This window comes from Ochotona princeps, chromosome 6 (assembly GCF_030435755.1).
Source record: "Ochotona princeps isolate mOchPri1 chromosome 6, mOchPri1.hap1, whole genome shotgun sequence".
Classification (NCBI taxonomy): domain Eukaryota; kingdom Metazoa; phylum Chordata; class Mammalia; order Lagomorpha; family Ochotonidae; genus Ochotona; species Ochotona princeps.
The window spans coordinates 36774511-36796221 of NC_080837.1; the positions used below are offsets into that span (position 1 = coordinate 36774511).

A 21711-nucleotide genomic window follows, 5' to 3' on the forward strand; every position below is an offset into this window, starting at 1 on the left:
CAGCTGCCTTTGTTAGTCATGGGACGCCTGGGGATTCAGTGGCATGCTCAGACTGGGGCAGGGCACAGAGGAGCACCTCCACAAGGCGGGGGCCCCCATCATGGCCAGGCCAGCCCCCAGTACGCTTCCTCATACTGGGCTCAGTGCACTGCTGCTAGAAGATGGCCACCAGGGAACCTGTGTTCCTCACCACACCTCACTGAGACCCAGCAGCTCCATGCAAGCCCCCGACTCCACCTCTGTCCCCGACTTAGGCAGAGCCGTGAGGTTTGAGTCCTGTGAGCATCCTCCGTCTCCCACCATGGGATTGGGACATGTCTGTGCTAATCCCCATCCACTCACAGAAGAGTACAGGGCATCTTTTAACTCAGGGAGACAGACCTGACCAGACCATTGAAAGTTCAAGTGTGGGCATGCCAGGCCCCCAGCCTAGTGTCATACACCACCTCAGCAGGGACAGCTCACCTGGGAGGGAAGGGGCCCACAGGGCTGCCCTGACCCTCCCCACATGGTCTGCCACACAAACAGTAACCATGGAGACATCACCACCACCTCCACCACTGCCAGCCACCTGGGTTCAAAACACCAGGCCAAAGCCTAAACTGCTGGTTGGCCCAGAGTGGTTGCAGGAAGAACTGGGATTGGACAGTGTGGTCAGTCCAGGCTTCTAGCATAGCTCAGGAGGACTTCCACAGGAGCCTCCACACCTCGCTGCTGCCTGGGTTGGGGTCAGACGGGACTCAGGCAGCCAGCACAGCAGCCGGCCAGATGGCCCCAGATGCCCTCTCTTTGTGGGCTAACAGGTACTGTGGGGCAGCAGCCCTTGCTGCAGCAGCAGGAGCCTCTGGGCTTCATTAATGGGACTCTCAGGCTGCTGCTGCACTTGCCCAGGAGGCTCGTCCAGCCCTCCAGGGCTAATGATGTACCGATAGTCACTGGTGGTGGCGCCCCCCGCAGCCCTCAGGCCACTGCCCTCCTCGGCCTCCCCACTGGGCAGCTCCAAGCTGCAGCCCTCAGCGGGCTCCTGGGTTCTCTGCAGATTGATGTACAAGGGGTCCTGGCTGGCAGACAACACGGACAGGTGACCCAGGATGGTCTCCAGCTCCATCCGCAGGCAGGTGAAACTTGGGCGCTGCTTGGGGTCGGCACTCCAGCACTGGTACATGAGCTCATATCTGGGGATGGGGCGAGGTAGGGGAGCAGAGAAACGTGAGGGGAGGTAATGGCCCCTTGCCCCCAAAACTGAGGCTCCCAAATCGCTCGGCACAGGGGTTTTTAAACAAGTTTATCTAATGTCCTCATGGCCAGGGCTTACCATACAGCAGGCCCTGTTCTGAGTGCTTTATCATGCAACATCATCCCCACACCCACCCTACAAAATAACCTAGACGCTGAATGGGGCTTGCACAGGTGCAACATGACAGAGCCAGGACTGGAAGCTGGGCAGGATGGCTCCAAGCTCACGCCTGGGCTCAGACTCGGGGAGTCTCTGTCATGCAGAACACAGCCTGAGCCACTGCAACTTGCGTTGGATGCATGTGAGCATCCACTCTGTGGCCTAAATCCTCTCAAGGCGGCATCCACTCAGGCAGCCTGAAATCCTGGCTGTTCTTGGACACATTTAGGAATCTGAGAAAAGCTTCCAGCTCTCCTTCCCTGACCAAAAAAAAAAAAAAAAAAAAAAGCCCCCCCTTTTTTTACATACTATTTCAAGAGACTTACAGATTCCCTGCAGCCTATCACTGTTCCCAAGCAATGACTCAGACTGAACAAGAAACACCAAATCATAAAAGGTAATAGGAAGGGACTGAGACAAAGTCCAGCCTGTGACAAAAGCCACACATACTGCCTCACACGCCAACCCTCCTGACAGGGTCCCCAGCAGCAGCAAGACTCCTGCCAGACACCAGGGAGACCGTGGGAATGGCTGGGAGCTGCAGGGACATGCCAGGCCAGGACACATTCCCAAGGCTACGCTGGGAGCCAACTGGCACCTGTCCACCAGGCTGCCTGGGAGTAGGCCAGCACCCGGCCACCCTCCATCGCCAGCACTAGCTCCAGGCTAGAAGGAGGCTGCACCAGGCCCTCTGCAGCTCCAGAGGAGGGCTGAGGCAGGCTGAAGCCAGGCCACGGGTTGAGCTTCCTGTCCCACTGGCCCCTGCTGCTGCTAAGTGATTAGGAGGGGCAGGGCCTGGTTCTGTTGCTGGCATTTCCTTCCTGCGTGCAGGGAGTCAACCGCAGTGCAGGCTCAGGGTGTTCCAGGGCCACCAAGCTGCAGGATGCTCCACTCATCTGCCTCTTGGTGGCCTTGACCCTCTGGAAGCCCAGCTCTGCAGCAACAGAGCAGGTCCTTTCCTGGAACTTCACAGGCACCCTCTCTGGGTACCAGCAGAGTCCTCTACTGGGAGAGAGGGGAGAGGTGCAACCAGATCATGATGCACCTCAGCTGGTGTGTGGGTGAGGAGCAGGTTCTCCAGGAGCCCAGGACTCTGGCCTCAAACCCCAGCCCATGGGCCAGTATGATGGTTCAATTGGCTAATCCTCAGCCTGCAAGCACCGGCAATACCACATGGGTATCAGTTCATGTCCCAACTGCTCTACTTCCCATCCATCTCTCTACTTGTAACATGACAAAGCAGTGGAGGATAATCCAAACAATTGGAACCTTGTACCAACATGGGAGACCCAGATGAGGCTAAAAGGCTCCTGGCTTTGGACCAGCTCAGCTCTAGCCATTGCAGCTATTCGGGCAGTAAACCAGCAGATGAAAGAGCTTTTCTCTGTCTCTCCTTCTCTGTGCAACTATGCCTTTACAGATAAATTAAAAAAAAAAATTTATTTATTTTTATTGCAAAGTCAGATATACAGAGACGAGGAGAGACAGAGAAGATCTTCTGTCCAATGATTCACTCCCCAAGTGAGCCGTAATGGCCGGTGCTGAGCTGATCCGAAGCCAGGAGCCAGGAATCTCCTCCTGGTCTCCCATGAGGGTGCAGGGTCCCAGTCTTTGGGACTATTGCTTTCCCAGGTCGCAAGTAGGGAGCTGGATGGGAAGCAGAACTGCCGGAATTAGAACCGGCGCTCATATGGGATCCCGGGGCGTTCAAGGCGAGGACTTTAGCCACTAGGCCACTGTGCTGGGCCCTACAGATAAATCTTTAAAACAAAAAACTTGGGCCCAGAGCAATAGCCTAGTGGCTAAATCCTTGCCTTGCATTTCCAGGATCCTATATGGGAACCGGTTCGTATCCCAGCTGTTCCACTTTCCATCCAGCTCCCTGCTTGTGGCCCTGGGAAAGCAGTAGAAGACAGCCCAAAAGCCTTGGGACCCAGTGACCACATGGGAGACCTGGAAGAGGCTCCTGGCTCCTGGCTCCTGGCTTCAGCTTAGCTGTGGCCATCACAGCCACTGCGGCCATCACAACCACTTGGGGAGTGAACTATGGATGGGAGATCTTTTCCCTGTCTCTCCTCTCTGTAAATCTGCCTTTCCAATAAAACAACAAGAACAACAACACAACCAGCTCATGCACTCATGGCTGTGTCACCAGGCCAGCCCACCCTGCCTTGTCAATCCCACTCCCTCACCTACCCTAACAGATTCCTCAGTCTCCTTAGCTAAAGATACTGGCCTGCCCCCTTGCAGTCACCACCTGCCCTACCCTCAAGAGCAGGCTTCAGGCTGGAGGGAGGTAAACAGGCGCGGGAGCAGGAGCCCTTCCTCCCAGGGCCTCTGCTTGTGAGAAAGCAGAGACCAAGGAAGGAGCCCCACTCCTTCACCTGTGCGCCACCTGTCCCAACACATTTGCCATCCCTGCGAAGGAAGGCACCTAGGGCGATGGAGAAGCTCACACTACTTGGTATTTGCTCACTTTGGGTCTCCTACCCTTGGGGTTCCCAGTTCTCCTCAAGAAACTGGGGAAAACAGACAAAAAAAGGCTGGAACAAGAAGGGGCATAGGAAAAGAAAGCAAGGGGGCAGAAGAAGAACAAGGTGTAAGGTGTAGAGGTTAGTCTTCCTCAAGCAATAAGGACATTCCTCCCCAAACATGGTCCCTGGGAGGTGGCCCAACAGCCCCAGTAGTGGGCCTCAGCCCAGTTGCCCGATGCCCTCCCAGCACTCACACGTCCTCTGTGCACTCCGGAGGCTGCTGCAGGCGGTTCCCGCCTATGAGGTAGTTGTAGATCTCTGCATTTTCAATGCCAGCATAAGGCGTCTTCCCACGAGTCATGATCTCCCACATGGTCACCCCAAAGGCCCACTGGAACAAAAGGGAGGTAGGAGGAAGAATGCCACATGACCTACCAAGCCACACAGTCCCTTGGCCCTAAGGCAAGACATCTTGGGGTGCAGGATGTCCCTAACTGGGCACTCAAAGTCCAGGAGCAGAGGTGGCTGGGTCCCCGGGGTGAAACCCCCAGCTCCTGTACCAGCAGCCAGCTACTGCTCACCACATCACTGTGCACGGTATACAGGTTGTCAGCCAGACTCTCCAAAGCCAGCCACTTGACAGGCAACTTGGAGGCACAGCCCTGGCGATAGTAGTCCCCACTATAGATCTTCCGGGAGAGTCCAAAGTCAGCCACACACACGGTCATGTCCTCAGCCAGCCTGTGAGGGGTTGGAAGATGGGATCAGCCTCCCCACCACACTCAGAGCCTTACTAAAATCAAGGCAACTTTGCTCCCAGGCTATCCCTATCCCAGGTAGGAGCTAACTGCCGGCGTGCCCGCTCCTCCTGGCACTAGCTACTGGTGCCCACCACCTCACCACCCCATGACTCCTACATGCAATTCCGAGCGGCCAGGTCTCGGTGGATGAAGTTCCGGGAACTCAGGTACTCCATGCCACAGGCGATGTCCACCATAAACCGGATCAGAGTCTGGAGGGGCAGGTTCTGCTGGGCAGACAGGGCCAACTCAGGCCAGAGCTGCCCATCCTGCTGAAGCAGGATGATTGGGCTGCCCAGGCCAGAAATCCCTCAGAGCCACTGGAGGTACGGAAAAACAAGAGAGGGCTGGCCCAGGAGCCATGGCCAAACTAACCAGCCAGGCATTCCCCACGTATCTTCTTGCAGAAAGGGACTCAGGCAGGCCTCTGAGTTCCAGCATGGCTTTGTGAGAGAACAGGAAGCTTGCAAACTTCAAGAGAGTCAGTCAGACCCAGAGCTCTCCCACCCCCCAACAGTGCCCCCTCTCCAGCCAGGCCCCAGCCCTCCAGGCTCCTCACACCACGAGTGGGTACTCACAAAGGGATTCTCCCCAATGCGGGAGGCAAGCAGGAACGCATGCAGGTCCCCATGCTTCATGAAGGGCAGGATGACCATGGGGATGGGGAGGCGTCCTTTGGCCCTGCTCCGAAGGCTCACCCCTAGGGACAAGGCATGGTCAGAAGCCAGGCACATCTGGGTATCTACTTGAGATCTGGCCTGCCTGGCCTCACCTCAGGCCCAGGTTCTGCTTCCTACATCCATGGAGCTATCTGGGAGGGCTCTGGCTGCTCCCAGATCCCTGGGGCATCATGTTCGTCCCCTCCCCACCCTCCTCCTCCGCTGTCCACAGAAGCAGTCTTCTGGTGTACCCTGTGGCTCAGGGACTACAAAGTCACCACCTCACCTAGAGCATGGCCAGATTTCAGCCAGGACCCTGCTTGCTGGTTTGCTTACTTAGCAGGGCAATCCACACTTCTCTCCTGCAGGCTGGCTCCCTCCCCGTCGGCCTGGAGCCTGCTTCCGGCCTTACTCTGTCTCTGCCTTCCCTGAAAGCAGCTCACCGACAAGCTTGGCCACGTGTGGATGGTCAAACTCCTTCATGCAAGCTGCTTCCTTGAGGAATTCTTCAATGTCACTGGAGGCAATGATGTCAGCTGAGGAGGGAAGGAGGAAGGGGCAGAGAGAGGTAGGGAGCTGTGCCCCAGCTCAGACCCCAAACCCTTAAGTCCTTTCCTTTGGATGGGTGAAACTTGCTAGGGGGTCCAGGAAGCAGTCCAGCCCTGAGCAGGAACACTGCTAGCTGGAATGTCTCCACTGATGAATGACGCCCTCCCCTCAGTTTGGACAGTGCCCTAAACCCAACTCAGGGAGGAGGGTCTCTGCTGACAGCCGAGAGCCAGGGCGGGAGTGTGAGCCATGTGGGGGCTGATGCTCATGAATAATTCACAAGGTCCAGACATTGTCCCAGCTGGTGCTGTGGCAGAGCGCTGTCACCCTGGCCTTCCTGGCCCTCCTGGCGGTGCCGTCACCCCAGGATGGCCAGGCGGCTGCTCACCTTTCAGCATCTTCACAGCCACTTTCACCAAGGAGCCGTCTTCCTGCTTCAGCTGCGCCTCCCGCACTGAACCAAACTCTCCTAGGAAACGACCCAAATGAGGGGGAGTCTCCTTGGCTTCCAGCTCTTCCTCCTCCCTAGCTTGCTTCCCAGGCCATCTTCCATGCGGGCACAAAAATCATCAGAGCCTAGGGTCCCTGGAAGAAGCTCCCTTGCCCCTCGCCAAAGCAGAGTGTGCAGGGAGCGGCTTCTCAGCCCTCCCTGGCCCGACCCCAGCGCCCTCCTCCCCAGCCCCACCATTACCTTACTGAAAACATCCCAGATTCAGCAATCTGCAAAGCACATGTGGCTTGTGGGAGCTGGCCCAAATGCACACCTTCCTAGCAACACGGAACGGCCAAGGCCCACGTACCTTTGCCCAGCATGCGGCCCAGGGTGAACTGCTGCTCGGGGATAAGCACATCCTCCAGTCTGTCCTTAAGCTCATCGCTGATGCCCAGGCTGTCCACTGCAGGCAGGAGGCGGGAGGGAGAGGGAGCCTGTCGGTCTCCATCCAAATGCTAATCTTTTTCTTTCTTTTTTTTTTTCCTTCCTTCCTTTCTCCTTTTCTTTCTTTCTTTCTCTTTTTAATGCTCTTTTACTATCTTCATCTAATTGAAAGGCAGAGCAATGGAGAGGCCTTCCACCTGATGATTCACTCCCCAGATGCCCACAACAGACAAGGCTGAGCCAGGCAGAAGCCAACAGACTGAAACTCTGTCTTGGTCTCCCACATGGGCAGCAGGTCCCATGAGCTATCTGCTGACTCCTCAAGGAGCTGGACTGGAAGTGAAGTATCAGGATTTGAACCAGCATTAGATTACAGGGACGTAGTTTGTTCCAAGTGGCAGCCAAACATGCTACACCACAACACCTCAGACACTGCCTGGGATTGCCCTGGGTTTAGTGCTATTGGTCAAATTATTAAGCTTGTTTTTTTTTTTTAATAAAATTAATGAACTTGTAAAAAGAGATGACAGCAGAGACTGAGATGGAATGTCACACCAACACCTCCCCTCCCCCAACGACCCCCATCACTCACATGTGGCCTCAATGCGCTCTGGCCTCTCTCGATTGAAGGACCTGGCTGCCCGGAAATGAATGGCTGGCTCGCCACTGGCTACAACGCTGTCAAAGGCTTGCCTGCATGGAATCCCAGGTCACAGGCTCAGTGGCAAGATCTTGTGCTCCCACCCACCTCTCCCTTCATGTGTCTGCCAGCCTCCCACTGCTCCACCTTACCCGAATCGTGTCTCCTTCCGCCTCTTCCGAAGCAGGATAAGGGCCAGCGCGGCAGCCGTCACCAGGGCTGTGAGCACACCCAGGACCACAGGCACCCACGATGTGCGGCTATGTGGAGGGCCCTGCCGGCCTGCGGGAGGGAGGGCCAGTGGCACGAGCCAGGTTGACACTTAGTGATCCCGTGCAGTCAAGGAGTTCCCCACCTGGGCAGTAACAGGCCCTCACGGTTTAGCCAAGGATTTCTATTAATGAGTCTCGGACCTATGAGGAGGGAGGGTGCTACCAACTTTCTCTCACCAGTCCAGCCTGCCCTTTAGTTTCCCCATCTCCCCCCAGGCCTCACCTGCATGGTCACGAGAGGGGACCACCAGTGGCCGACTCCAGGGTCCATAGCCTATTGCATTGGAGGCGCACACGCGAGCAATCAGGTCCTTCTGGGGATCCCAGCCTGTCAAATTGACCCTGGTCCCCTCCACGGTAAGCTCCTCCTGTGGCCAGGGAAAGTCCCCACCCCACCGGGCACAGAGTGTAAGTCAGCCTTGAGGCATCGTGGGGCCCTGGGGCTGTAGGAATACAACCTTCTAAGAGTCATCACTTCAGGGAGCATCCTCCCTGACACAAACAAAACTCTTGGTCCCGAAGGGTGCAGGTGGGGGAGGGGAGGGGATTGCCTTCCCCCTCCCCCAGAGAGTGCAGGAATGCGCTTCCTGCTTCCCAGACAACGTAGCCATGGGGCGTGACCCCCAGGCAATCCGAAAGATAATCCCAGCAGAAGGGACAGGAGGGGGAGGAGCGCATTCCAGGGGCAGAGAAAAGCCGAAGCCCTAGGCAGTTTGGTTCCCTTACCTGGGTTCCATTGTCCTGAACCCAAAACAGTTTATAGGGTCCCAAGGGAGCTTCCGAAGGGCCCTTGAGAATCACTTCTTCCCACTCAAGGATGAGGCCGGAGTCCGTGCGGATGGCATGGAGGTTCTGGGGGGCGCTGGATGGGGCTGTTCCCAGAAAGAAAGTTGTCTGCCCCTTCCAGCCACTATTGTCACTTCCCAAGTGACCAATCTTGCAGCCAGAGATTGGGGGGGTGGGGCAGGGCGAGCTTCGAGTCAGCGAGCTCTCACCCACCATGCTGGGGAGAAGGCACAGGCAACACCCCAGTTCCTCATCACCATGGTTACTGCCTCTGCCTCTCCCTGACCACCCCCAACCACTGCAAGAGAACTCCAAGCAAGTTTTATAGTTCTCTGCCACAGCTTCTCCAGGTGGCAATGCTCCCCAACCACCCCTCCCAATCTGCCATTTCCAAGGCCTCCCACTTATCCTCCAGGCCCCCACTCTGCTCTCTGTTTGGAGGGCCCTTCCTTCATCACATTATCCTATCTCCTTCCTGACCCACCCACAAGATGCAGTCAGTAGGTAGCACTTTGTAGCAGGCACCCAGTAAATGCTCACCAAAGGACCCACAAATCTCCCTCACTCCCTCAGGTAGCTGCTGTCCACGCCCAGGTCCAGTCCTGCCAGCCCCACACCAGTCCACACCAAATCCAAATTTAGGCCTGCCTGGCTCCTCTGCTCTGAGGCCCTTACCTAGGCCCTTCGTCCGAAAGGGCACCCAGTCTGCATAGGGAGAGGGCCCCAGGGCATTGGCACAGCGCACCCTGAGGCTGTAGTTGGTAGCAGGAGCCAGGTCCCGCAGCAAGCAGGTAAAGGGTGGCACGGGAACCACAACGGCCAGGACCTCCCAGTCACCCGGAGCCTGTGTCACCTATAGACAAGCAAAGGAAAAAGGCTGGAGGGCAAGCGGGGTCCTGGGACGCACGAGATGGATGAGAGGAGGTCCAGGCTGGGCATGAGAGCTTGAAAGGATGCCAACCCCTGGACCACCCTCCCTCCCTCCTGCCTCTGCCCCAGTCATACACATTGCACACCTCTAGGTCTTTCCTCATCTACCCCCGAGAAGTCCTCTTGCCTCATTGTGCTTGGTGTGTAACCATGGAGCGCTTCTGGTAATTGTTTACACTCCGACTCGCATTCCTGGAGCTCCACAAGGTGAGGGAAATTCCTGGAGCCAGTGCTTCACTCTACCCTCCGGGGATTCAGCATGCTGGAGACCCATATGCTACTGTGCAGCTGAGTGCTGGAACCCTATAAGCCAGTGAACCACCCATCTCCCCAATAGGTCTCAATACTTGGACAAAGAAACTTTCACAACAACCTGGAAGGTGTTAGCATTTATCATTTCCCAAATCCTTGGAGTTCCAAGTTAGAATGTGGTAGTCCCATCCAGGGGCTTCCAATCTGGCAGGCCTCACGCACACAGGTATGAGCAATGTTCGCTGCAACTCCAAGCCTGGTGCCCATTCCCCCTCCCCCACCCCCTGCAAATAGATGCCCCTTAGAAGCAGCCAGCCTTGGGAGGAGGCAGTCCCTACAGGCCTTGCAGGCCCACTTAGTCCTGCTAGGCAAGAGGACCTGACCAGCTAGAGCACCAAGGGGCACAGGCCTGTCCCCTTGGTCCTGAAGAACTCTGCCTAGGGCTCACAGGGGAGGCCAAGGGAGAAGAGGTCTTATAAATGATGCTCTTGCTGTGCCCAAGGCAGCTGCCTGGCAGTTTTGAAAGACATTAAATGCCTGCTTAGGGGCTGGTGTGGTGGCTCTTTGGACTAATATTCTGCCTTGCAGTGTCAGCATCTGGGGTATTGCTTCATGACCCAGCTGCCCCACTTGTGATTCAGCTCCCTGCTTATGGCCTGGCATAGCAGTGGAGGACAGCCTAAGTCCTTGAGACCCTGCACCCACATGGGAGACCCTGAAGGGATTTTTGCCTCCTGGCTTCGGATCAACTCAGCTCTGGCCATTGCAACTATTTAGGGATTGAACCAATGTCTTTCTGTGTCTTCTCTCTGTAAATCTGGTTTTCAAATAAAAATAAATACATCTTGAAAAACAAATGAAAAGGCCTAGTGAGGTAGCCTAGGGGCTAAGGTCCTTGCCTAGTATTGTAAGGAGTTATTCCAATAGCCTTCCCTGGACCGGGCACCATTCCTTCTTCCTCACAGCTCATGAAATTCCCGCCGGCCTAGCTATCCACCAATCAGATGTAACCTGGCATTCCACCTGAATCCCACCCCCATCTTCCAGCCCCCTCCCCAACTCCGCCCACTTGCCAATCATCCCTAGGCATTCACCTGCAGGCGCCAATCCCCTGAGGGCCTGGCCTCAATCCCTCCCAATCCCCACCCCCTACACCTGGAAGACAAAAAGGCCCCCCCAGGTGCGGCTCGCTCTCTTATCCCTCTCTCTTACCCCGCTCTTACCCCCGCTCTTACCCCTCTCTTACCTCTCTCTTATCTCTCTCTTATCCCTCCTTCTCTGGTCTCTGTCTCTCTGCTCTCTCTCCTCTCCCGCCTTTTCTCCTCCTGATTTTCACCACCTCTACCCGTTCCTGCCCCGTTGGAATAAACCTCCTAAGATACCTCGTTGCGTCTGGTGTGTTTCAGCTCACGGTAAAGAACCAGGTTGTGGGAATTAGCTGCGCGTAATAATATCGTAATATCGTATGAACTAGAACTCTCAATCTTTTTAAATAACTAACAAGTATATGCTGGGATCTCACATGGCTGCCAGTTCTAATCTTGGTGGCTCTGCTTCCCATCTGGTTCCCTGCTTGTGGCCTGGGAAAGCAACTGAGGAGGGCCCAAGTTCTTGGGATCCTGCACCCAGGTGGGAGACATAGAAGAAGCTCCTGGCTTTGGATCAGCTCAGCTCTGGCTTCTGTGACCACTAAGTGAATCAGTACACAGATCTTCTTCTCTGTTTCTCCTCCTCTCTGTATATCTCACTTTCCAATAAAAATAAATAAATCTTAAAAAAAAAAAAAAAAGATGAAAAACACCTGCTTGGCATACAGCCTGCCCTAACCTCATTTTGTCCATCTTGCCCAGCTTTTCCACTCTAGAGATCCTGGAACCCCTCCTGGGCCTCTGGTTCCCTTTGGCTTAGGACAGGGGTGAGGTTATAAGAGAATGAGACACAAGAAAGCCTCCTCCAGGCAGCCCAAATCTGCTCTAGCAATCTGCTCTGCAGCCTGCAGAATGCGCCAGTTTTGCAGTCACACAGTTGCCAGAGCACGTTGGGACATACTGGACAGTGGCACCTGAACACGTCACCAAGTACCTACCTGGACTGTGCAGGACTGGATGAGGGCTCGGCCGTCGGCACCCGGCACCCAGGCCACGCTGGCGTTGCTGCTGGAGAGCTTCGTCACTGTGACGTTGAAGGGGGCTGCGGGCAGTGCTGCATGCAGGGACTCAGAGTTAGTGCCAGGAAGGGTAGGAGAGGAGGGAGCAAGGGATATGGGAGCCAAGCCTGGAGTCCCTCTCCAGAGCCTAGGACACTCTCAGCCAAAAGATGGCCACCTGGCTCACCCAGGGATATGGCGCGGACACAAACCCAGCAACCAGGGGGGAATGACTGCTCAGTGCTTGGGAGAGTGCCCAGGCTGTGCAGAAGGGTCGCCTCTGTGTGAATCAGGAGCCCTGGCTGACCGAGGAAGGAGAGCCTGTACACGGGGGTGGTACCTGGGGCCTTGGGAGACACAAACAAAACAGGCAGCTGCCCTTGCAGCCATAGCCAAGCTCCTGCCGCACCGCACCGGCTTCCTTTCTCTTCCCTCTCCCTCTGCACCTCCGCCCTTCGGGACTGTTTCTCCCCGCCTCCACCTCCCCCCACACCGTGCCCCCGCTCCAGGGAGTTGTGCGGGAGCCCTGACCATCGCCTGCTGGTCCCTCCCAAGGATGTGCTTCGTGATGGGAAATCTGCTGTGACGTCAGGCTTCTATTCTCATCTCAGCCACGGCAGGGTCTCAGGTGCTCCCACCAGCAACTGGGAGCTGTGCCAATTAACCCCTCAGCCTGACAATCGCAGCAGGATGGAGGGGAGCTAGGCCACCAAATCACTTCACAGTGAAAATCGCCCCAGCCCCAAGCCACCACCCCCACAACCCTCCTACCTTGAATGAAAATAGTGGCTGGCCGAGAAAAGGCCAGACCTTTGATGTTTTGGGCTTCGCAGGAAAATACGGTGCTCTGGGTCACCCCTGGGGGCCAGAAAAGCTCCAGTCACCAGGGCCCCCTGAAGCAACAGCCACTCAGTATGCATGGGGGAGGGGGAAGAGGGCCTCGCTGAACAATCCAGAAGTCCCTCCACTCCAGCCAAAGGAGGGAAAGGGTTAGGGTAGGGGTGGGGGCTGGTAGAACCAAGAGGGACCTGCCTGGGCCTCTATTTTCCCATCTCTGAAGTGGGAGAACTGTGGGAACCAGGTATGCAATAAAGCACTGGAGAAATGTTGCACCCCGCTCCACTCCCACAGACAGCACCAGGCCCCCTCCTCTGCAGCTAGGCTTGCTGGGGGGCCCTGTGGCTGCTGTGCCTGCAGTGCCTTTGCAGGCCCTCGCTCTGCACTCCTTAGGCACGTGTCCTTCCTCCCCCTTTCCTGTAAGATGCAGCTTTTGCGGGGTGAGGGGCAGCAGGCTTCTCTCTGTTTTCTCCAGCCCCTGGAGCACTGTGCTGTGCAGAGGGGTTGTTCCATATGTGCTCACTACCACCCTGGCTGAACCTCTGCAGAGGGGAGAACTTTCTCAGCTACTTCCAACGCAGGCGGGCGCCTGGTACAGGACCCTCTCTCCACCCACCGCCCACCTCTTCTGCAAATTCCCACCGAGTTCCAGCCTCTCCCCTCCCACCTTCCAGGCCCAGCCCCCGGCATGGACTTCCTGTCTTTCTCACCGGGTTCAAGGTGCAGCTAGCTTTGCTAGGAGGTAAGCAAGCCTCCCCAGCATGGGACCCATGAGCCCACTGAGGCTCCTGGGGCCTGGTGGGTGTGCAGGTGTGTTGACTAGGGGCTTATAGACACACACAGCTGTTTGGGAAGACATCTGGAGACTACCAGAAAGGGCCTTGAGGGGAGGAGGTCCCTGTATTTCAATGCCACCCCCATCCTCTCCCTTTCGGGTGTCTGCCAGACACTCCTGCTGAGCTCTGCGTGGGCTGGTTTCTGGCTCCTTCCCTTGGAAGGGGTAGGGGCTGGGTGGTTAGGTGCCCCTGGCCTCACACAATTCATCTCTCAGGGTCAGCTGCTGTGCCTGGCGCAGGGGTCCTGGGCTGCTGAGAGTGAAGAAAGGCAGCCCCAGGACCCTTCATGTATACATGCACACAGCACACACACAGCAGGACCACTACTAATCAGCCCACTCAGGCAGCCCAGCACATCCAGCTAACCAGCTCAGTGCTGTGGGGCTCACGCACCCCATGTAGTACCAGGGGATTTGTTCCAGGCACTGGCCATGACCGACTTTGGCATTTAGGGTGATTCAAGCCATGCTTGCCTCACCACCCTCAGATACCCACCTCATGCCCTACCCGAAGCCTTCTCCCTGAGCCTGCTGCTCACCTGTCACATTTAAAATGGAGGGAGAGGGAACAGGGCCCCCGACCTTTGTATGTTCTCTCCACCAGAAAATGGTGACGGGTTCAGGGGGGCCCACAGCCTCACAAAAGAGTTGGAAAGAGGCATTGGGTGGCACTGCCAGATCTTTTGGCTCCACAGTGAAAAACGGCACACCTAGAAAGAGACAGCAGTGGGGAGTGAGCTTCCTACTGCCGGGCTAAAGGCCCATAGGAGTATGCCACAGGCAGACAGCGTTTGGGGAGAGAACAGGGGAGGGGTCGTGCTTCTCTGCCTAAGCCTCCCCTTTCACACTGCCCCCTCAGGCATGGCAGGTTCTTCTGGCAGCCCCCACTCCCTTCCCAGACCTGTTCTGACAGCCCTTCAAAGAAAGAGGGAGGAGGCTGGGAGGGGGCCTGAGGGAGGGGCTAAGGGAGGGAGGGAGGCTTTAGCTCTGGGGTCAGGGCCCTTTTGTTACTTTCTTAGTCACTTTGTTTTCCTGGGCTGAACAGCTCTGAGCTCCCACAGCTGTGAGCTTTCCACCCCTCCCCCTGCTGGCAGGGGCCACTTGGCGCAAGAGTGTCCAGCCCCAGATGGGTGCTAGAGGCTTGTTGCTCTGCCAACTGAAGCAGACTGTAACCCCACCCCCACTCTGTCCCCTACCCCCACCCCAGGATTACGACTCCTAGTATGTCCTTGGTTCTCCAGAGAATAGGGTCTTGGGATGTCTGGGGTGCCACCTGAACCTGGCACAGGCAGTCCCCAGAGGGCCATGGTGGGGCAAGCTAGCCTGCACTGAGCTCTCCTTTATTGAGAACACCTGTCCCTGAGGCCCTGCCTCCTCACCTTCCACCGTGAGCCACACTTGCTGGGACATCTCCGTCTCTCCCTGGTCATACACCTGGCACCAGTAGTGACCCGCATCAGAGCGCTCCACTGACTTGAAGCTGCGGAAACAGGACCCCAAGCTTGCCTCCCACCATCCAGGGGAAACAACAAGACTTGGTGCTCAGCCGGCCCCCACAAAGGAAAGGTTCCACAAGTTACCAACTACAAATCCCTGCAGACTTCTGGACCTCGGCACAACCTACTCCATTCCAAAACCTGAGCTCCGACTGGCAACCACACACCCTTTCCTGCCCACCCCCCAGTCCTGCACCTGAGGAAGCTGACCCAGTGTCGATCGTTTAACTGGATGAACACCTCGTCCAAGGTCTCAAGCGCAGCACCATCCTTCATCCAGTGGATATCGGGGCTGTCCAATCCCTCCACAGTGCAGTTGAGTCTCACTGGCAGCCCCTGAGACACTGTCATTTTCACAGGGGCTCCCCAGAGCTTCAGATCTGCAAGAGGGAAGGGGAGAATGGGTCAGGCAGCTGGAGAGGCAGCCTGTCTTGGGTAACGACTCCCAGTCTCTCCCAGAACATAAGCTTCCGTGTCACAGGGCCAATTCTCAGCATGTCAGGGAGGATGGCCAGGACCTAGGCTGGGACAAGACTCATGACAAGGTCGGGCACCACTTCTTGTTACCACTGTCTTCCCCTCCCACCACCTCCACCTCTGTGCAAAACCCCTCCCCCAGCATGCCTCCATGATGGGCAATTCAGGCTCAGTCACCAAAGGGGGCTGTCCTCTGCCCCTGGGGCAGGTACCTGCCCTAGGAATGACTGCTACACCCAACTGGTGCAACAGGCTGCCTGTTCTCCACCCAAGGAGTCGGCGTAAACCCTGGGCTGGTGCCAGTACCTCCAACACCCCACTTTGCCAGATGAAGGAAGGCTGGAGAAGGGAAGGAGGGGGTGCTCTCCTCAAGTTGGGAACATATGGCTCCCAAACCACGTCAGATCAAACACATGGCAGCCTTCCTGGCAGCCACGGGCTCTATTAATACCTGCATGTGTTTAGGGGAAAGTGGGAGGCAATGGAGAGGGGTGGGGCCCTACACAGGCAGCCCAAGACTCCAGAGCCACTGTCACATCAACAAGGGCCACCCTCTGGAACCCAGTTACTCCCCAAAACACAGGCACGTACACACACACACACACACCTCCTGACTTCCTGGTAGAGGTGTAGGTGAAGCAGCTGCAGAAGCTGAAATTCAGCACGGCTTCCTCCTGTCCTTTGCTGTGTGACTCTAGGTAAATTCCTAGGCTCTCTGAGCATCAGATGCACACATACCTCTTAGCTGATAAGTCCCTAGCACCTCCTTCTCGCATCAGAAAAGGTGCCAGACCCAGTGCCTACTGCCCCAGCCTGCGTCCCTTCTCACCTCTTCCACGATCTGGGTACCAAGTCACAGGATGGGGGGCAGCCTTCACCCAGGGGTACCAGGGGTACCAGGGGTGTGCAGCATGCACTGACTGGGCAGAGCTGGGAGCTACAAAGCACCCGTGCCACCGACGAAAGCCTCAGCAGCTCCGCAGGACTTCAGGCTAACCCCGCAGCAACCTTGCCCGGGCCCCTGCCCTCCCAGGCGAAGCTCCGAGGGCAATGGAACTTGAGTGTACCCAAACGCCTCTGTACCCTCGCAACCCCTGTATCTAAGTGGCATAGGATGTTCCTTGGGTGCTCACTCCCAGCCTCTGTTTTCCGAGTGGGACCTCTGCCCGCGGGCTGAGCAGAACAGGCGCTAGGGAGAGGACAGCAACAGCCAAGAACAGCGCGGCGGGAAAATCCAGTCCCCAGTCCCCCGGCTCTCCCTCTCATCCCAGCTGACCACACAGCGCACACCCCACTCGCCTCCCTTCTCCTGGCCAACAGAGCACCGGGCACGAGAAAGTTGGGGGTGGGGCCCCCGACCGCAGAGCCCGCGAGGCCAGCACTGGCGCCGCCCGGACCTCGGCCTTCCAACCCTCGACCCTCACTCTGACCTGCGGCTCGCCCAGGCCCGGGTCTCCGAGTACTAGCCGCGCCCCTTCGCAGCCCCCCCTCCCCTCTGCCCGGGCGAGCCCCTTACCCACGGCCGTGGACTCCGGGAGCAGCAGCGAGGCCAGACCTGCCAGCAGCAGCAGCAGCAGCGGCCACGGCAGTGGCGGCGGCGGTGGCAGCAGCGGCAGCGGCGGGAGTCCCGGCTGCCCCATGCTCCGCCTCAGCGCCATCGGCGGCGGCGGCGCACCATGCCGGGCCCGGCCCGCGAGCGAGGCAGAAGAAGGGAGGACGAAGGGGGAGGAGGAAGAGAGGGAGGGCAGAGGGAGGGGCTGGGGCTCGCCCGGGTGGAGAGCGCGCGAAGGGGGATGGGGGCGGCGTGGCGGGACCCGAGCGGGTCAGCCGCGCGGGGTGCCCGGGGCCGTTCCTGGGCTACCGCGCTCCTGCCTCTGCCGCCGCCGCCGCCGCTGATTCATGTTCTTCGCCGAGCCGCCGCCGCCTCCTCCCGCCCGCCCGCAGCCCGAACTCGTACCGCCCCCCCGCGGAACCCAGGGGCCGCGCTCGCGGGCGCTGACCCTGCCCAGTCTGTCCTCGCCACCACCATCACCAAGGATCGCTCACCACGTCCCCTCCCCAAATACTCAGACCCCCCAAAACTCCATGAGAACCCCTAGCGCTGCTCAACTTATGTCCAGCTTGTGATCGTGGAGTGTAACACTGCCCCCACCCAAAGTCTTGGGACATAACACTTCCACCCCTAGACGCTCCCAGCCTCCCGGGAGGCTCCCCCCAACGTTGCTGGGGTAGGCTAGGCAGTCCCACTTCCATTGTCCACTTCTAGTTCCCAAAGATCCTATCTGAAAAATGACCACTTTCCCCTGCCCAGTCAACTTGAACTCTGCAAGCCACCTCCCGCCTCCCACCCAGTGTTACCCCCTGAGACTCCCTGGTCCTAGAGGCTTCCCCCTTGTGTCGCCAGGCCTTCCTCCACTCAGTGGGCCAGTTGGCACTGTCCCCTGGTTACCCAGTTAAGCATTAGCTATTATTAGTGGCCCACCCTGCACACAGTAGGCATCCCTTCAATAAGTAGCCAGATGTTTGGTTAGGTGAATGAATACTTGCTTCAGAGCCTTCCTGGAACTCAACAATCCCCAGGTATGGGGCGGTGGTGACTTTGCCCACAGAGGCAGGGCTTGGTAAGAGCTTACCAAGTATCCTCCTCCCCAGCACCACCCTAGCAAACCCCTCACAGAGACCACTGGTGTGGGGGACACACTTGCCCTTCAGACCCTCCACCGGCCTGGATCTCTCTAGGGACTGGAGTCCTGGGCAGCAGGGTCCCCGCCTCTCCCTCTCTTTGCCCCATCAGCGCTTGTTTATTCATTATACTAATGAGAACAACAAGCAGCGCTGACGGCAGCGCCTCAGACCCAGCTGGGGGCGCCCCCCGGCGGCAGCACAGGGAGACGCGGAGCGCGATGTCAGCGCCCGATGGCGGGGGGCGGGGGGGAGGGCCTGATGCCTCTACTTGGGCTGTGCCCTCTGCCAACTGAGGCGCAGGGGGTTGGCTCGGGATCTTTTCCCTAAAGGAAAAGGCCTCCTTTCCAGAATCCACAGCTTCCGAGCTGGGGCTGAAACCAGATTGCCTGGGGCTTGCCATCACTTGTCACCTCATGAGGCCCTCTGGCTCTCCCCTCACCTTTCCCTGGAAGGGGACTTCCCTGGGAGGGGAGCCTTCTCCTCCTGATCCCAAAGACTTCTCCAGGACCCGGAAGCCCGAGGTCAGTCGGCTGCATCCAATCCCCTTTCCACTCCCTCAGTCACTTTCTGAGTTGACAGGGAATCCTGGTCAACTGGTCCACGGGCCATCTTTGGATGCCAGAGCATTCCATGTGTAGCCTTGAAAGTTTCCCAGCTCAGCTGCAGGCCTGGGACTCATCACTGTTGGCCCAGGGGATTGCGCTGCACTTCCCAGGCCCTGCCTCCAAATCCCCCAGAATCCCCCACACGCGGGCACCTGCATGCACAGGCTTCTTAGGGCTTTGGCTTACAGGGTGGGGCAGTGGATACTGTGAGGCTCTTCTAATTTTCAGAGAGTGCTTGGCTTCCTGAGCTCTCACAACCTACCCTCCTTGACCTTCCCCCTCATCTTGCTTTCTCTTAGGGGGTGGATACAGTATAGCAATGTGCTGCTAAGGGGAGGTAAGCAGGTGTGATTCTGTGGAAGACATGAGTAGGTGGGAGAGAGGGTGTGCATTGTGATATGTGAGGGAGGGCGTGCATTTGTGCAAAATCTAAATGTGACTGACACTTTGTGGGTGGATGGGGAGAAAAATGTGTGCGTGCATGCATGTGTGTGTGTGCGTGTGCGCACGTGTATCACTGGGGGAGGCTGGCTGCCAGTGCAAATGCATGCCTGCGAAAGCTCCCTTCCTTCCATAAATGCATTGTGTGGAAGGAAAGCTAATCCAATCAACAGGAAATGTATTTGACCTAATGCAGGAGCAGCTGTCTCCGGAGTTCCTGTCCTAAGAACAGAAGCAGGACCAGCCATGACCTGTCCCAAGGGAGTAAGAAGAAGGTACAGGGTTGCAGAAGGGCTGAGCAACAGGAAGGGCTCCACATAGGCCCTTGTTGTGGGTGAGGCTAGACGGAACCATGGCCTCTCTCTGTTCAGTAAGGGAGGTCTCTCCTCACTCTCTGCTTTCCGTGACCTGCCCAGAACAGACACAGAGGCCAAGGATCCCCTAGGAGCACAGCTGCAGCCAATTTCCAGCAACTGCAGGAACCAGCGACTTTAGCTTGTTCAGAGTAAGGACATCCTTCCCACCCCTCACAAGACAAAACAGAAAAGAATTAAGGTGACCCACAAACTCATAATCAGCTCACTAACTCCATGACCAAGAACCTAGAAATGGGACTGGGATTGTGGCAGGTAAAGCTGTAGCCAGCAGTGTTGGTATCCTATATGGGTTCTGGTTCAAGTCCCACCTGCTCCACATCTGATCCAATTCCCTATTAATGTACCTGGGAGGGCAGCAGAGTATGGCTCCAGTCCTTGGCCCCCTGCATCCACATGAGAAACCTGGAAGAAGCTACTGGCTTCAGATCATGTGGCCATTTGAGGAACGAATAAACAGATAGATGGAAGATCTCTCTGTTCTTCCTTCCTTCCTTCCTTCCTTCCTTTCCTCCTTTCTCTCTCTGGTTTTCTTTTTTAAGGACTTATTTAAAATTTTTTAAAAGTTAGATTAGATTTACAGAGAGAAGGAGAGACAGAGGAAAGATCTTCACTGGTTCACACTCCCAGGTGGCCACAATGGCCACAGCTGATCTGAAACCAGGAGCTTCTTCTGGGTCTCCCACATAGGTGCAGGGTCCCAAGGTTTTGATCACTGCTTTCCCAGGCCGTAAGTAGGGAGCAGGATGGAAAGTGGAGCAGCTGGGACATGAACTGACACCCATATGGAATCCTGGTACAAGGTGAGGATTCAGCCATTGAGTCATGGTGCTGGGCCCTCATTCTGCCTTCCAAATAAATAAAACTTAATAGGGCTGGTGTGGTGGCACAGGAGGCTAACTCCTGTGGCACTGGCATCCCATATTGGCACAAGTTCATGTCCTGGCTGCTCTGCTTTCCATCAGCTCCCTGCTTGTGGCCTGGGAAAGCAGCAGAGGATGGCCCTGGTGTTTTGGCCCTTGTTCCCACATGGGAAACTCAGAAGAAGCTCCCAGCTCCCAGCTTTAGATCATCTCAACTCCGGCTATTGCAGCCATTTGGGGAGTGAACCAGTAAACAGAAGATCTGTCTCTCCTTCTCGATGTAAAATTTGCCTTTCAAATAAAAATAAAATAAATCTTTTAAAAATAGTTTTTTTTTTTTTTTTTTTTTTTTTTAATGAAAGAGAAAGAGAGATGCTGGACTGTGCCAACTCCTGACTAAGAGAGGAATTGACATGTTTCACCCCCCAGCCTGGAACAGGGTGAGAACTCTGTGTTATCACCTAAGAACAGCATCTCTACCTTTGGAGCTTATAAGGAAGATGCTAATGGTGTGATGCCAGGGCTAGTGGAAGCTATTGGTGTTTCCAAAAAGCCCAGCCTGAAAAAGTCCCTACGCCAGAAACAAGGCTGCCTTTTTTTTTATTACAAAGTCAGATATACAAAGAGGAGGAGACACAGACAGAAAGATCTTCCCTCTGCTGACTCACTCCCCAAGTGGCCACAACAGCCAGAGCTGAGCCAATCCACAGCCAGGAGCCTCTTCCAGGTCTCCTATGCAGGTGCAGGGTCCGAAGGCTTTGGGCCATCCTCAACTGCTTTCCCAGGTCACAAGCGGAGAGCTGGATGGGAAGCGGGGCCGTTGGGATTAGAACCAGCACCCATATGGGATCCCAGTATGTGCAAGGCAAAGACTTTAGCCGCTAGGCTACTGTGCCGGGTCCAACAAGGCCACTTCTTTGCCCACTGTCAATGAAGCAGAAGGGTTAATGCTTGATTTATATGCCGGCAATCAGCTGTCCCCTCAGAGTGAGCTTAGGAAGCAAGAGCAGCAAGGCTGTGTTTTTGAAAGGGCAGACAAGGCCAAGCATGCCAAAAAGAAGCTTCTTCAAGGGCTTCCCTAAGGATGACACTGAAAGGCAGAGTTTCCTGTGTGTTATTGGTGACGCCACGCATCCAGCCGCCATGTCTCTAGCCTTCACTTGCTAACTGCAGCCGAAAGGCAGGGCTTTCCTGACTCCCACAGGACATTTCAGACACACAGCAGAAGGAATAGCAGAGTGAGACTGCAGCATCTCCAGTACAGCACCTCAGCATCTGGCTCAGCCACTCTGCTGCCCACCCATTGTGCTGTGGTGG

The 21711-nt window shown here is 56.5% G+C and overlaps 1 protein-coding gene across 2 annotated transcripts in view; it reads right to left on the minus strand.

The window, feature by feature from the left end:
• Positions 1-273: 273 nt before the first annotated feature.
• Positions 274-21711, minus strand: part of TYRO3 (TYRO3 protein tyrosine kinase) — a 28953-nt gene continuing 7515 nt past the window's right edge. The window contains exons 1-19 of one of the 2 annotated variants that reach the window (XM_004578156.4): positions 16943-17356; positions 15146-15329; positions 14833-14933; positions 13993-14163; positions 12553-12639; positions 11722-11837; positions 9129-9306; positions 8394-8539; positions 7891-8035; positions 7548-7677; positions 7348-7448; positions 6679-6774; positions 6267-6347; positions 5773-5865; positions 5249-5370; positions 4788-4897; positions 4452-4611; positions 4125-4261; positions 274-1175 (exon numbers count right to left, since the gene is read on the minus strand). In XM_004578156.4, the coding sequence (XP_004578213.2) occupies positions 797-1175; positions 4125-4261; positions 4452-4611; positions 4788-4897; positions 5249-5370; positions 5773-5865; positions 6267-6347; positions 6679-6774; positions 7348-7448; positions 7548-7677; positions 7891-8035; positions 8394-8539; positions 9129-9306; positions 11722-11837; positions 12553-12639; positions 13993-14163; positions 14833-14933; positions 15146-15329; positions 16943-17084 (2679 nt within the window). In that variant the 5' untranslated portion in view covers positions 17085-17356 and the 3' untranslated portion in view covers positions 274-796. Of the gene's footprint in view, positions 1176-4124; positions 4262-4451; positions 4612-4787; positions 4898-5248; positions 5371-5772; positions 5866-6266; positions 6348-6678; positions 6775-7347; positions 7449-7547; positions 7678-7890; positions 8036-8393; positions 8540-9128; positions 9307-11721; positions 11838-12552; positions 12640-13992; positions 14164-14832; positions 14934-15145; positions 15330-16942; positions 17357-21711 lie in introns of those variants that run through there. The other variant, XM_058666049.1, reaches the window with a different exon arrangement.